The 16,213-nt window shown below is 24.2% G+C and overlaps 2 protein-coding genes across 2 annotated transcripts; one reads left to right on the top strand and one right to left on the bottom strand.

Annotated features, from left to right (window-relative positions):
- Positions 1-984: 984 nt before the first annotated feature.
- LOC114125928 (uncharacterized) lies at positions 985-5,848 on the bottom strand. Its single transcript, XM_027989748.2, has 6 exons — positions 5,611-5,848; positions 5,391-5,524; positions 2,381-2,573; positions 1,873-2,158; positions 1,648-1,811; positions 985-1,574 (listed from the first exon to the last, which is right to left on the bottom strand). The coding sequence occupies exons 1-6, from the start codon at positions 5,645-5,647 to the stop codon at positions 1,393-1,395; spliced, it is 996 nt and encodes a 331-aa protein (XP_027845549.1). The 5' UTR covers positions 5,648-5,848; the 3' UTR covers positions 985-1,392.
- LOC126550427 (uncharacterized) lies at positions 3,927-10,698 on the top strand. The gene is made up of 3 exons (XM_050201936.1): positions 3,927-4,071; positions 10,158-10,314; positions 10,475-10,698. Exons 1-3 carry the CDS (start codon positions 4,046-4,048, stop codon positions 10,646-10,648), a joined length of 357 nt encoding a protein of 118 aa, XP_050057893.1. The 5' UTR covers positions 3,927-4,045; the 3' UTR covers positions 10,649-10,698.
- Positions 10,699-16,213: the final 5,515 nt, after the last annotated feature.

Below are 16,213 nucleotides of genomic sequence, written 5' to 3'. Positions count from 1 at the left end.
TACAAGCATAGATTAAAAAATAATCTATTCTATAATCAACGATAAGAGTATTAAGTAATAATAATAAATAAATTGGTGCTATATAGAGCAGTGGTCTTCAACTGGGGGGATAAGCTTTAAAATTGAGTCGCGTTAAGTCTTCTTTTTAAAATAAAAATTAAATTTTTAAATTAATTGAAGGTAAAAAAATAATAACAGCTTATGTGGGTCACAAGTCCAAAAAGTTTTGAAGACCACTGGTATAGAGGTCTCTAGTTCAGGTGAGGTTAAATTATACTTGGGCGATCTCAGTAATCACTAATCAGTTATTAATTTTGAACCTGAAGCTTTTGCTTTTTACAATTATACTGTTCATGGAACATTTATTTTTAGAATAGAATTTCTAGACATTTTTAGTTTTCTTACCGCAATTATTATCTTGTACATTTATTTTAAATACTTGAGAAATAAGTATTTGTGATTTATCAATCCATTATATATGAATTAGGTTCATGGGTTTTTAATTTAAATATCTAGGATCACCTAAATCTTAAACTATATTCAAATCTGAGAACTCTGAATTGATTGCTAGAAATATTAATAAATATATTGAATTTTAACATAATATTTGTGGACAACCAGACAGTTAACTGTGTTTTAAGACTATAGCCTTATAACGCACAATATAAATGAATTAAACTTATATCCTATCACAGATGAAGAAAATAAGTATATTTAATGCTGATTTGTCAATAATACATAATATTATACTATTTTGGTTATTATGCTACAAATAATTACAGTACACCTATTTATGACATGTTCTATAAATTAAATATTTTGAAGTACAAATTTTATTCATGTTTGCATTATACATGAAAACATTTTAAAAAAGAATAAAAATTCTTTCCAAATACCGGAAAACAACTAAAATCATTAATAATCTTTTTTATATATTATTATATTTTATAGCCTTCTTATTTTGGTAAAAAAATTAAGATAACAATAGTTCATTATTTAAATATTTAATAAAGAATAATACATAACACTTAACAATTATTAGTTTTTCAACTCACAAAATCAGATAATATTTTGATTATAAGTTACAATGTTTTTAGTTTTGTAAAATGATTAAAACCAAAAAATTAATTTAATTAAAAAATCAAAATTCATATAGAATATAGATACCTAATAATTATATAATATTGTCAAATAAAAATAAGTCACAGCAGAATTCCTATATAAAAAAAAAATAACAATAGTAGGTAATAAGTAAATAAACAGATAGTAATTAAAATATATTTCTTAAAAATATTTCAATAGTTCAAGTTATAGTTAATATATATTATTTTTAACTATTTAGCCCTGAAATGCAACAACACTCCAGTTATTGGCTTTATTAATTTTTATTAATTATTTATAAGAAGCAGCCATATTTTGATTAATCTTAACATATAATTTTTCTTTAGAAAATAGTTTTATGCCTAATTGTACTTGATCCAATTCTTTTTCTATATGTTTACGTTTCTCTTTCATTTTATATGAATCTGAACTGACGGGCAACATGTTTAATTGCATAATCAATTGATTGTAATCTATATTAATAACGTTTGTTAAACCATAAATTATTATATTAACTATAAAAAATTTAAAAAGATTATCTGTTACCTTTTCTTATTTTGGCCAGATGGTCCAGACGCTCAGTTTCTGGTAATAATACATGACCAGGAGGACATGCCGGATCATCAATACCCAATTCACGCCTAATTGCTAATTTCTTTTGTGTTTCTCTTTCATTTTTTTCTTTAAGTGCTTTTCGATCTTTCAGGTATCTATTAAAAATTATTAAGTATTATAAAAATTATAAAAAAAATAATTTGAGATTAATTGTACTTCGGTATTTCTCCTGGTTGATGTTGACCCATTACGTTTTCTTTAAGTTTAACTGAATTTGGTAGTTTCTTTTTGGAATTAATTTTATCTTGATGATGTGTAGACTTATTTATTTTAGACATACAATTAGAATATTCTAATTCAGAACTTTCAGTTTGCACAGATGTGGTGTTCACTTGCTTTGTTTGAATGGTTTTAGCCATATTTGAAGTCTCTGATATTGGATATCTGACATTATTATCTTCTAAATTATTTTCTAATTCGTGTGGATTTACTGTTTGTGTAGCTATAATAAAAAAATTTAGTTAACTATAATTACATTACATTAATTCAAAATATAAATTAAACTTAACAAGAAAAAATATTGATATAATACATAATCTGATTTAAAAATAAACTAAAGTATACAGTTTTAAATAAGTATAATAATTTTTATGACATTAAAGTTAATTTGCATAAAAGTATTATATCATGGTAGAATAACAAATTATATAATTAAGTGTAGTACCTTGATCTCTAAAAGCCAATACATTTCCGACATTTTTAATTCCTAATTTTTTTTGAGTAATCTTAGTTTGAGCTATTGCAGAACGAATTGATCTAATACTAGCATCAATTTGATCTAAATCTATGGATTTTATTTTCTTTTTTGAGTTTTCTGGGATGGTTTCTTTACTTGGCCCTTGTCTCAATTTGAAATTCTGAAAATATTTAACAGTATAATATTAATCATAATATTCATACATATATTTATATGTAATACATACACAAGCAAATATATTTATTAATAAATAAAATTATGATGCATACACAATTTTAAGCTTCAAACATCATAAATAATATTGTTTCTTATTTTCTGTAGCCTACGCAAAATTTATTTATGGGAGGGGGGGGGAGTTAACATTTATATATTTGTAAAAAATGTTATTAATGTAATATTCCATAAAAGAAATCATTAAACCCCTGCCGGTATGCCATTGCTTATTTTTATAAATTAAATAGTAAAAAATATCCTTAAGATGCAGTTATTTAATAGTGATCTATATTGATAATAGGCACATTTATAATATGTATATAGTATATATTTTTAAAATAGTTTTATTTAATTGATTAGAATTATAGATTTCTTAGAATTTTCTGTCTATAACAAACTAATAATATTATTGAAATTTGTTTATTTCAGCAACTTCAAAATCCATATTGATAAAAAAAATGTACTCATATAATATAATGACAGTATTATAAAATATCTTATTTTTTTCATTATATAGTATTCAGTGGTTTAGGACAGAGGTCAGCACAACCCACGGGCTCCATACGTCTAGTGAAACTATTTTATGAGGACCGCGATTACAATTTATAATTAGTATAAAAACATGAATTATCACATTATGATAATAAATAAAAAAAATTAAACTGTAAATAAAATAAAGTGTATGGCTCAGAAAAATTATTATTATTTTTTTTTTTTGGCCTTTGGCATCAAAAATTTTGCAGACTGCTGATTTAGGATATCGGAACTTTTTTCAGTGGTCAGCGGGCTATTAATACATCTCTGCAAAATACTAAATGCATTTAGCATTGACATAATTGAAAATAAAAATAATTATAAAAAAAAAATGAGTTAATTATTTAGTAATAACAAATTTGAGGGTTAGGTTATTAGTGTTATGAAATTTCAAAATAAGCATATATTTATTATATATATATATATATATATATATATATATATATATATATACTATATATTTTTATACACCCTAAAAAAAAAACAATTTATCCAGAACAAAATATATTTGAAAAAGTTTTTTAAAACTAAAAATTTAGATTTTATTCATAGCATAAATTATTATGTATATAATACATACATTAAAATATGATAATTTATTGTTATTATTAATAGTCATCTATAAATTAAAAATAAACAATATTAGTCTAGAATAAAAAGAATGTTGCTTTATTGGTTGTCATGGTTTACCTATATTATTTTTGATATGACATCATCAAGATTTAAGAGTCAAGACATAATACAATTTATATTTTTGAATAAAATATACAGGTATCTACACTAGTTTTATTGTTGCCATGATACAAAAATAAACAAATACATAAATTGAAAAGTGCATAATTACTTTGAGTTAGAAACACTTGGTTGAAGAATGATAGAATAAAAATGTCTTTAATTAATAATATAAACAGGTAAATTATAATACATTCATTTAATAATAAATTACTAGTTGAGATAGAATCATCAATAATATTAACAGAGCCGTATTTAGAAATTACCAACTTGGGGCAGAAAAAAAAAATACCTCATACAGCAAATACAAACTTAATGTAATTTAAATACAATTGAGTCTCAATAACTCGAATTTTTTTTCCCTAGAGAATTCCTATACACTCAATGCAATTTTTGTAACTCAAAAATTACAGTCAAATTAATTTTTGCCTCCCTTGAAATTTGAGTTATCGAGACTCGATCGTATTAAAAAAAATAGCTGTCCAGGGCAACACCATTCTGTAGCTCCTCCTAAATACGGCCCTGAATATTAAGCAAATTAAATTAATAAAACCCAATAAATTTAATTTTATTGAAAAAATAAAAGGTTCATTTAAATATATTGAGATATAGAAACATTAAAACAATTATAAACTATATTTGTACTAATTGATGGTCAAATGTATGAAGGATAGTTTTTTCTTTTTAAAAAATAATTACTCAAGGTAAGATAATTATGTTATATCTTGTCAGAAATCAGATATAAATAGAGTAGCTGCTAAATTACTCCTTTTCTCAAGTAATTCATAACAAGAACTTATATTTTTTTTAAATACATATTTTTATAGTAAAATTAGTTTATATGTTGTATATTGATGATGTAAAATATAAAAAAAAATAAGGTAAATATATTTTAATTTATAAGTTAGATATGAGTATGTTAGATGTAAAAATTCTCATAAATTGCTCAAAAACTAAAATATAAATAAACTGATGAAATATGAGAGTGTTATTACTTTTAAGTTTGTAATAGGTCTGTTCTAATATTAAAGCTAATAACACAAAATTGGTTTTACTGAACACAAATTTCCTATATAATATAATATAATTGTAAGACGAAGACAACACAAGTGAGCATAAACTTAAATATGAACAAATTTAATATAATATATAGCTGTATAATAAATTTATTCTAAACTCAAATGGGTATTATATTAGTATTAATTATTAATTTAATGTTAATATGCTTAAATGTATAATGTGTTCTGCCTATTAGATATGATTAATAATTATCTAATCTAACCTATTAATACCTACAATAGGAATCAATAATTATAAGTTGTATACCTAAAGTGATTTTATATACTATCTAAACTATTTTTATGGTATTTTCTTTCATTCTTTGTGAGCAAGGTTTCATACAAAAACATTAAAATACCTATACCATGTTTCAATGGAAGCATTACGTTCAACACAACTTAAAATGTTTTTTAAACTTAATAATAGATTAGCAGTTTACCTGGTTATTGATGCATGGCAATTTATTTGATGGGTTTAAATTTTCTTTTGATGATTGCGTGCTTTTTGCTAATTTAGTCACATATCTTTTATTCTCTTGAATAAAATTTTTCTTTGGTTTGATTCCACTGGTTCCTTTAATGTAAAAAATAAAGAATAAGTTATAGGTAATTGTATTTAAGTATTATAATGCTAAACTTTGGTAGAATACTGATATTTACTATATTCAACAGGAAAAAAATCTCTGATTGAACACATTGATTTTTCTTCTTATTTATCAAATAATCCAAATTCAATAGTTAATGGTCTATAAATCTATAATAGAATAAGTCTGAAATATATTGTTAATTTTGAATATGTACGATTTACTTAAAATCTAAATTGTTATTAAATAATAAATGAATTAATTTATAATTTCATTATTGATCCGTTAAAAATTAAAATTGACGGTGTATTACAAATTTAAAAGATATCGTTATCTGTGACCTAAATGCGTTATCATTAAAAAATACCAAAGAGATTACTTTAACATATTAGAATTATAAGTTAGGCGGGTTTTTAAATTTAAAATCAGTTTACGATAAAATATTGTATTTTTAAAACAAAATTGAGGAAATGTCCATCTGACAACGGTACTAACTAATAAGTATAATTATTACGGTAGTATACCTACAAATTTAACGGACATTTTTGTAAATGTTTTTTTAGAATCAAGGCTAAAGCATAATTATTTATAAATTATAGGTTGTGTTGAACATCGGTACTGGTTTATTATCACACTGTTATTCACTGTATAAAATAGTACATGAGTGATTGATGATAATTAATTATTTTATTTAATACTTCTAAAAATTATAAATATAGAATTTTGGTAATAATAATAATAATGATAACAATAAAAACGACACAAGAATACAAGAATAGAGAAAATATCAATTGACATAACTCCACAAATATATACAATATACAATATACATATATAACTTGCCTATAAGTAATAATAAATTAAACAAATTTACAAATAAAATTATATTAAGATGAATTACAGGTACCTTTTAAGATTTATAGACCCAAAAGTAGTAAGTAATAATGAATATTGACTTAACCTAAGTTTCATCAAATTATTAGATTTAAAGCGATACATGGATTATTAGTGATTGAGGAGAGATAAAAAAAATTAGAACCAATAAATATAACCTATGTATAATATATTAAGACTGGTTTCCACCAAGGTTTGTAGATAATATTACTTATAAATCTTGGGTTTCCACTACATCGTGTACGTGTACGTGCATAAAAATACTTTTCTGTGATTGGTTGGTATACGTAGTACGCTTTTGGTATAGGTACCAGAAAGTTTATACGTTCTTACCACACGTTTAACCACGATACCATGAAGTTGAATCCAGTTCAACTATTTCCGTGTGTTTAACGGTCGAATTTGAGCGATAGCAGCAGTAACCAATTTTTTAATCTTAAAAATGTGTTACGATATTATAATATTAAATTATACTATTTTAAAAGTTAATTAAAGTGTATTTACACTATAATAGCGTCGTGCCAAATTATAGTAAGTTAATTTACCGCTAAAATTAAGCACTTACTAGTTACCGTGCTTACCAGAGTATTTTTCATGAAGAACGTGTATGTACAACCGTACGTACGTGCGTGTTGATAAACGTGCACGTACACGGGAACGGTCCAGTGGAAACCCATCTGGGGGTGTTTTTGCGCTTAACCAAATGTAACCTGGTAACTATATTTTATAAACAAGTCGTTTTCGCGGTTTTGGTTATATTTTTGGTAATAACTTTTGGTTTTTGGGTAGCTGATAATTTGTATTGTAACTTAGTGGTTGGTTAATGGTTTGATTTTGATATCAATCAACCTTGCTTGAAACTAAAAATGCTTAGGTAGGTGAATTATATTCTTTAAAACTATTTAAATGATTGAATATTGCGTATACAGTTTGTAAAAATAAATAAAATAATCTATAGTAAATGACGTCCATCATATTTGTTAATTGTTAAATTTAAATTTTAAATTTTTTATTATATATTTAATATAATATAATTTATAAATATTGCATTATTCATACATAAAGTATTTAAAAATTTAAATTTGATATTTGTCTTGTTGTTTTAATTTCTTTCTTACTTATATTTATATACTTTTAATATAATTCTGAACATTATATATTATTATTATTACATAAATATTAAGTTTGTTATTTTCAAAAAAAAATTTAGTTTAAATTTGATAGGTACCAATAATACTCTTTGTTTATAACAAAAGCTACGCTTAAAAGAGACAGATAATCATAGCATTGAAATCATCTAATTGTATACTGTAATTTATTGTAATATATAATAATTTAATAATAATAAAGAAAAGAAAAAAAAATTTTGATGGTCATTTGTATACAACGTAGGTTAATGACCGTAATGAACATAGGCACGTATAGCATATAAGGTAATTTGTATACCAAAAACGGCAAAAACAATCCGAACAAAAAACTATACTCGTATATGTAATTTATGCCACATCTAAAAATTAATTTTGATAATTTGCTCCTCATAAAACTAAATAAAGGAGTATTATGTAATCTAGGGGCCATTTTATACCTTCAAACATTGTAATTTTAAATTTGCGTCATTACTTACCTTATTATAAAATTGTAATTTTCTCCACTTTAAAATAACAAAGCAATTTTTTTTACAGATCAACATATTGTATTTTTAATCAATCGACTTTATTTAATAGTTTAATTTCTGAAAAATGACTAAAAATTATTTCATAAAGTACAGGTAGGTACTAAAAATATTAAAAAAAAAAAAAAATAAATAAATATCAGTTTTATTTTAATAATAAATAAATGTATATAAGTATACGACATACGTATATTTACTATTTAATGTATATTGTCCAATAAATTATTTTTCATATTATGGTTTTTATGTTTTATATGCCTAAAACAACATAATATATTGTCATATATCTATAATACTTATATAATACCTAACATATTCGCCTTTTTATACTTGTAACTTAAAGACGAAACTTTTCTTTTTCTTTTGTCTCTAGTCTTCATAATTTTTTTTTAATCTAGATTAGGCATATGTCGATATTATCGCATAGCTGATGCGATATTAGTAAATTTATCAGTTTATTCATTTGTATATTTTAGCAAAAATTATATACGTACAAAAATGTACCTATTGGTGACGCAAATTATAACTAATAAAATATTAAAATTTTCGCAAAATACGTACCATCTCATTCTACCTAATTGTAGGGCTGGAGTAAACGATTTTAATAAAACTTGCGAGGTCACTAAATTTGTTAAGGATTTAGGATATTTATCATAAAGATGTAAAAATGACAGGTAGGTAGGTATAGGTATAACTGTATAAGTATAGGCATAGCCGGTATAGGTAACATTACGCGGTGGCCGCATGTAATGTAAAGCCAAACAAAAAGAGTAAAATTAACCGTTTCAACGTTTAAATACGACTTTGCTAAAAATAAAACGACCACGCTTCGCAGAATAAGTAATTCGATTTTGATATTGTTTTTTACTATTATTTGAAAGAGGAAAATTTTCAAGTCATCTTGTTAACTGTAGTTTATTCTTTTAGATTTTTGAATTAACTTTGAATAAGACCAGAAATACACTTTAAAAATGCATTTAAAGTTTGTGATTATTAAGAATTTTATTGACCTGTATATTCTAAAAAGAGAATTTTTAAAATTGGAGTTCAACGTGACCTGCATCAAATAATAATGTATATTTTATCTTTCAAATAAAAACAAAATTATTGATATCTAGCTATTTTATTATACTTGCATTTTTCCTGTGAGGAAAATTCTTAGGTATACCAAAGTATATATACTAAAAACGCGCTGATCCAAAGACCTATAATAATATTAAAACATTTTACTATGCTTGTTAAATTTTTTAGTAAAGAAAAAACTGAAATTGGCTATTTTAGAATAATAAATTTTAAATTATCATATTACCAAACAAAAATGTTAAATGATTAATTAATTAGATTAATTATTATGCTGCAGCGTCAAAGTTTATTTTCATTTCCGAGAATAAATAATTTTCTATAATAATTAATGTGAGTGCTGAGTTTGGTTATGGTTCTTGTTTATGTAAATATACTCCAGTAGTTCTGTATTATATGATCCTATAGGGACATTGTGTAAGTTTTGTAACAATATTTGCGGGAATATTAGTATGTTATGCTGTCTTTTTTTATCACAAAGTATCAATTTATCCCAGGAAGTAAAAGTTATATAACTGGATATAACTTATAAATAGCTCATTTTTTTATAGTATATAGAAGTAACGTTATTGGAAATTGGCATATAAAAATTATTTATTTTAACGTGGTAATTAGTACCTGCCTATGTTTGAATATAACTTTATTAATTATTAATATTTTCAAACTAAAATTGATTAAAAATGACGATTTAGTTGTAATTTATGGCTTATATTATAATTGTCAATAAATAATACCTAAATATTTAAATATTTATTTTTAAATATAGAAATAACTGAACAATATTGTTGTTATTTTTTTCTTAACTTCAAATAATATTTCGTCTATTTATGATATTGTTGTAAACACAGATATTTTATATTATATAAATATATAATACATATTATCTTTTAGCTAATGATATAGTTTATAAGATGAAAGAGAATTTTTACTTCAACAAAATACCATTATCTTTTCTTAACTGTTGTTTATTTATATAGATTGAACTTCAATGACGATGAATACAATTTTATTTATGGTATTGTGGATGAACTATCGAAAAATGTATTAAAAGTTGTGTCTCAAAGATCTTTAGACGAGAAAGAAATACAGTTTATAAGCCGTTGCAACATTAACGCCATATTTCGATTATTCAAAGTAAAAATAGTTATAGGTTATATCTTTATACCAAGTTACGTGTGACTAAAATGGTAAGAATATATTTTTATGGGAACTCCCATTTTTCACCATTTTTGTCACACAAAATTTGGAAGAATTTATTTTATTTAACACCACTTATTCATATGAAAATTTTTAGCTTCCGTATCCTCGTGTTGATAGCGAAGATTTGAGTGCACAGTCACATATATTTTTAGATCCTCCACCTCAAAGTGGAAAAGTTGTCTTTACTTCTACAATACCAATTAAAGAAGTTAAAAAAATGACTAAATTAAAAATAAATAATCGAACTACGAGGAATAATATAATATAAGTAGGCACTATGTATTAATTTAAAAATAAATAAATATATTTCTGACTTTAATTAATTATTCTAGATGTATTAGTATTATAATAATATATTATAATATTATAATTTATTAAGTTATAACTTATAATTTATTAAGTTATAACTTATAAATTATAATAGTTATGAGCTATAGCCTATAAGTATTGTAACTTATTACAGTTGTTATATTATTTATCATTTATTATTTATCTTTCTATTTCAGCAAATATTTAAATTGTATACCTTTAATATAGATTTGTAGGAACTGTACGATAATAATTTATAATAGATGCCAAATAGGCAATACTAATAATAGCACAGAATAGATGAATTTTTCATCTATAAATTTCATCTATTCTGTGGTAATAATACCCAATAAAGAAAATTGGATGGTTATATAGGTATATTTGTGTACCATGTATACTTGATGGTTACCTACTAAATACTGTCTAGTATACATAAATAGTAATATACGTGAGTATTGCTTATATTGGTATAATAAATTAAGTTTTAAGTAAAATGTATTGTTGAGTTGTACTTACTTAGTTAGAGTACCTAACCTATAATATCGAGTATCGACTTATTACTTCAGTACTGCTGTAGTATTGGTGAAATTGTTTTTATTAAATGTATATATTTTATGTAGGAAACCTAAATAGTAAATATTATATTATGTTATATGCGCTTTATATTTTATTATTTAATAAAATAGAAAATATGACATTAAGTGAATATAATTGAATATTTTAGTTATTATGATTTTAATTTAAGAGTAGACTTTTGACATTCAAACTATAATGTTATTGATGATTGATTATTGTTTTTTCGGCTTTGTATTATGTTAAAAATAATTAATGTTCAAAATATATATTAAATTAAGTTAGAAGAATTGTGTATATTACCAACCTATTATTATTATTTTTTAATTAGCTTTAGTATAGGTATCTAAATATATTTTAGACATTATTAAATACCTATTTAAAATATTAAAATATACTTAATACCATTGATTATAAAAAACTATAATATATAATCAATAATAAAACTGATAAAAATAAATAAATCATAATATTTAATAATATTGTATTTTTATTAAAATACAGTACCTACTTATATCATATATGTAATTGGTCTATGAATACCTGCTGAAATTATTATAGAAAACAAACTATATTTTTGGTCACAACAACTGAATTTTATATACAAATGCTATATGAAATACGTATGTTAAATATTTAAGTAATTAATATAATAAATAAGTATAATATAGCGGATACTGCAACTATATGTAATAAATAATTTCCATATAGTTTTGAACATGTTATAACCTAGGTGTGCGTTTACATAATATTAAGTATATTTACGTAATATTTTACTTGATTATTATCTACAGTAATTGTGCTATACAAAAATAATTAAGCTTACCTATTACTATTATTTATAGAATTTTACTTCGTTAAATCATAAATGTTAATTATTATTACTTATATTTTGTTAATAATAATAATTTTCAAATGTTTAATTTATGTTTTTAACTGATTTAGTCAATTTGACTAAAGGAAACGTAATGATTATGGTTTATTTAGCTATGGTTTATTTTATTAGGTAATATACTCGTATGTATGAATGTATGATGATCACCACTGTTTTACGTCGGAAGAATTTTTACATTACAATTTTGTATCTAATTTTTAAATATACCATTATTTTTTTTTATAGTTTATCAATTGACTATTTGGAAATTTTAAATATTCGATATGCCTTTTATAATTTGGAAGAAGAATGAAAAAAAGCAATAATTTGAAATGTAAAAGTCTCTTTTTATCCTTTTCCCCAATCAGTTATAGATTAAAGGATCCTTGACGATGCATTGACGAAGCAGGAAGTGCCTTGCGTGTGCTCAGTGAACGTATATTTTTACGACCTTTTTTTGTTGCGTACTTCCCCTTAGATCCACCCCTAATTTACGACAATTTTGGATAATACCCCGAGCTGACGTTTACGACCCGCATTTTGCAAGAGGATAGGGGTGCTCCCCAAACATTTTATCGTGTATATTTAAACCCAGATGGTACACTACTGTTAAGCAACAGTGAAAGTTATCAAAAACCTACACACTTGCTCGTTTATCAGGAGTGGAAATTACCACAGTGTTATTATAACTTATAAGTATAGGAATATATTATATTTTTTAAATAAAAGAGTATTGTTGTAGAAATAAAATTATTTAAATATGTAATAAATAGTATTATTATTGTATTATTATAAGTATATTTACTATTTAGATATATAAATAACTGGAATACTTTGTTTTTGTTGCTATTGAGGTTCTCTAGTACAAGTAGTAGGTATAACTGTTATTGACTAGTAGATGTGAATTGTAACTAAATAAAAATATATAATGGCAAGTGTTGTCTTTAACATTATTATTAAAAGCATAATATTCTATAATATATATTATATATATATATGTATAATATATTATAATTTTCAATTATGAAATAGTTATGAGCTTATCATAATACAATAAATGCCTACAAACTTAAATAATTTAGATCTTAAAGTGATGCCAGGGACAGGGAAAGGATTTCTTAGTAAAAGTCTAAAGTGACTAAGAAATAATATATATATTATATATATCTTAGTCCGTGGTAATAAAATCCTCATTTTAAAGATAGGCTCACGTAGGGATTTTGTTTGATAAACGGAAATTGAACATTTTTTGTTAATATAGAGTTGCTAATGGTTACAGAAAATAAAACAATTATTGCAATTGAATACAATTGTAGAACTCTATTAAAATTTTATCTAAACTAGGTACCCAAATAAACGTGTTAAAAATTTGCGCAGTTTACATTTAATGGAGCTTAAGAATTAAGAAGGGATAATTCCATGGACATTTAATTAGTCTTGGGCAATGCTATGCGGGATCAGTTACTATATGCATATTTTAAATAGTGTATATCTAAATTAGGGAGAGATTTTAGATGGTCCAAAATGCCAGGCTTTGTTTTTACTGTAAATTTATTATACATTCTTAATTTTATTGTTTTAAAATACAATATATCTCTCTTACTCGCCCTCGCTGTACAAAATTATGTACGCTCATGTTTTTATTTATTTTAGCATATTTTAACATATTAACTTAGAGTAATTTTATAATAATAAGAGCTGATATACTTATATATGATGTTAAATAAACATACAGTGTTTCTTAAGATGGATAGATTTTAATTATAGGTAGTAAGTAAGTATAATATATATTTTAATGTTAATGTTTTTTGCACTTTTTTAGTTTTTACATCGCCCTTGCCCTTATAATTCAATAAAATATAATACCTATGTGTTTTTTTAATTTTATTGTTTTCAGTACACTTATAAAGTTAAAAAAATTAAATAGATATTTTATAACTAGGTACTATGTATACGAATTTGATGTGTCGTATCATTATACGATGAAAAAAACTTTTAAGATCGATATAATGATTTTTTTTTATATATTCTTTAAAAAAAAAAAAGAGTTTAGAAAAGAAGAGTAGACTTGTAATGTAGGTAATAAAAAACTGCAATAATGTACCTATACAAAAATATATAATCTTAAAATTGTATCTTTAAAAGTTATATATTTTTATAAATCATATATTTGTATACGATTTAAAAACTATAATATAGGTAGGACACAAAAACATTCTAATACTTATATAGATTTTTATCGAATAATATCATCGCGTCATCCTGGCGCCAAATCCCGTGGCGCCCGAATCCTCGGTGACCATTTATTAGACGGGTTTCCAATCAAAGAAAAAAATAAAAAAATACACACACACACACTATGTTATGTATATATACATATTAAGTATATCTATTTCGACAATGAGAAGAAGGCCTTCGATAAAGAATCCGACGTCATTATTTATCAATATAATAATGTATATTATACACACACGCTGTCCATTAAGCCTGCAAAATCGTGTGTGTAGGTACGGTTTTTCATTTCCTATTCGTTTCGCTTGGCGGCGATGGTATAATGCGTTTAACACGCATTGGTTCTGCAGCCGTCGTGTCGTTGCGGTGGCTTTAATGCTTTTCCAGTTTTATATTCTATGACGCCCTTCGAGCCCATTGAATCGAGAGACCTGAATATTATAAGCTCCCTTCCTCTCTTGCGACTATACGTTTGAAGTTTAATTTCATCATATAACTTACACAAAAATACAATAATACATAGATTTTATAGTTAATTTCCAGTATCCAGTTTGCATACTACAACATATTATAGTGCCATATAGTAAGTATACTCTTGTAATACAAAATACATAAATGATACCTAGAATATACTTTACTATTGTGAAAAACTTGGTCGCAGCATACATGCCCGCTGTATCCCCCAACAACAGTTTCCGCTTTCTTGATTCACAATAGTAATGTGTGTGTGATAAAAACGCGCACAAATAATAAATAAGATGAAATTTCGGTGTACATAGCGTGTTTGTTATAGTGTTCACATAAATATATATTATGCCCCTGCAGTTCTATGGGCGTAATAAATTGCAATTTTGCTCTTATACGTCAACGTCATTACATTAAGCATTTATGATTTCAACTATTTCAAGCACACTTAAGGGTCGAATTGAATGAATGAAACCCGAAATGAAATTACAGTTGAGATCTGACGAGTGACGACCAATAAACAAAGAGTATTTTATGACTTACCAGTTACCAACAGTATTTACGCTTGCGAACCCTTATAATACGAGTACGTCGGTTTGACAATGATATATAAAAAATAAACTTTGAATAACGGATAAAGATAATATAACACCCAACACTTTTTACCAACTAAAATAATAAATAGAAATTATCTATTATTATACATAGTAGATATAAGGTACTTAATATTTAACTATTTAAGTATATATAGAAATATAGAATATTCACCTATCACGTCTTATTTGCGCTCGTAAAAAGTATTTAGTATAACAAAATAATTTATTCATAAAAAGTTAAGTATAAAATCATGTTTAGTATATCCACAATACAATTGTGAAAAATTTATTCGATTTTTTGCAACATTTTTCGTAGGACAGTTCTCTTTTTTGATGCATGTCCTTATAGTGTTAAATACTTGAAATTGTACTCTTTTTTTGAAAATATTATGGGCTAATACATGTTTATGACTTTTTATAATTTGATTATTAATTTATATTTTATGGTTCGATGTTCAACCTAATATATTCTGATTGGTCTGTAGCATAGTAAAATAATTTAAATATTTATACTTTGGCTTAAGTTTGCTTTAAATTACTTAAATTTAAAAGTATTGTCATCATAAAGACACACATCAAATGAGTTGACATTATAATTTAAAACGATTAGTTTTTATAGTTGATAATAATAATTACAAAAAAAAAAAAAACAAAAAAATACAGTAATTAGTTGAAAAAAAAACAATTTTTATAGAAGAAGATTACCTAGGTATGGGTAATGACGTGTGCAAAATGGGTAGAATAGTGCACGCATTGGGAAATTACGATATAGAAGATGAGGAGT

Source organism: Aphis gossypii, chromosome 2 (assembly GCF_020184175.1).
Source record: "Aphis gossypii isolate Hap1 chromosome 2, ASM2018417v2, whole genome shotgun sequence".
Taxonomy (NCBI): domain Eukaryota; kingdom Metazoa; phylum Arthropoda; class Insecta; order Hemiptera; family Aphididae; genus Aphis; species Aphis gossypii.
The sequence above is the reverse complement of the archived record's forward strand: the minus strand, read 5'-3'. Positions and strand labels throughout refer to the sequence as shown.

Excerpts from the sequence above, each read along its gene's own strand:
- LOC126550427 (XM_050201936.1), top strand. The coding sequence starts at position 4,046 with ATGTCTTTAATTAATAATATAAACAG. Across the intron at positions 4,072-10,157 it reads TTAATTAATAATATAAACAG|ATTGAACTTCAATGACGATG; the intron begins GTAAATTATAAT and ends TTATTTATATAG. Across the intron at positions 10,315-10,474 it reads CCATATTTCGATTATTCAAA|CTTCCGTATCCTCGTGTTGA; the intron begins GTAAAAATAGTT and ends GAAAATTTTTAG.
- LOC114125928 (XM_027989748.2), bottom strand. The coding sequence starts at position 5,647 with ATGTGTTCAATCAGAGATTTTTTTCCTGTTGAATATA. Across the intron at positions 5,525-5,610 it reads TTTTTTTCCTGTTGAATATA|GAACCAGTGGAATCAAACCA; the intron begins GTAAATATCAGT and ends TTTACATTAAAG. Across the intron at positions 1,812-1,872 it reads CAACCAGGAGAAATACCGAA|ATACCTGAAAGATCGAAAAG; the intron begins GTACAATTAATC and ends AATTTTTAATAG.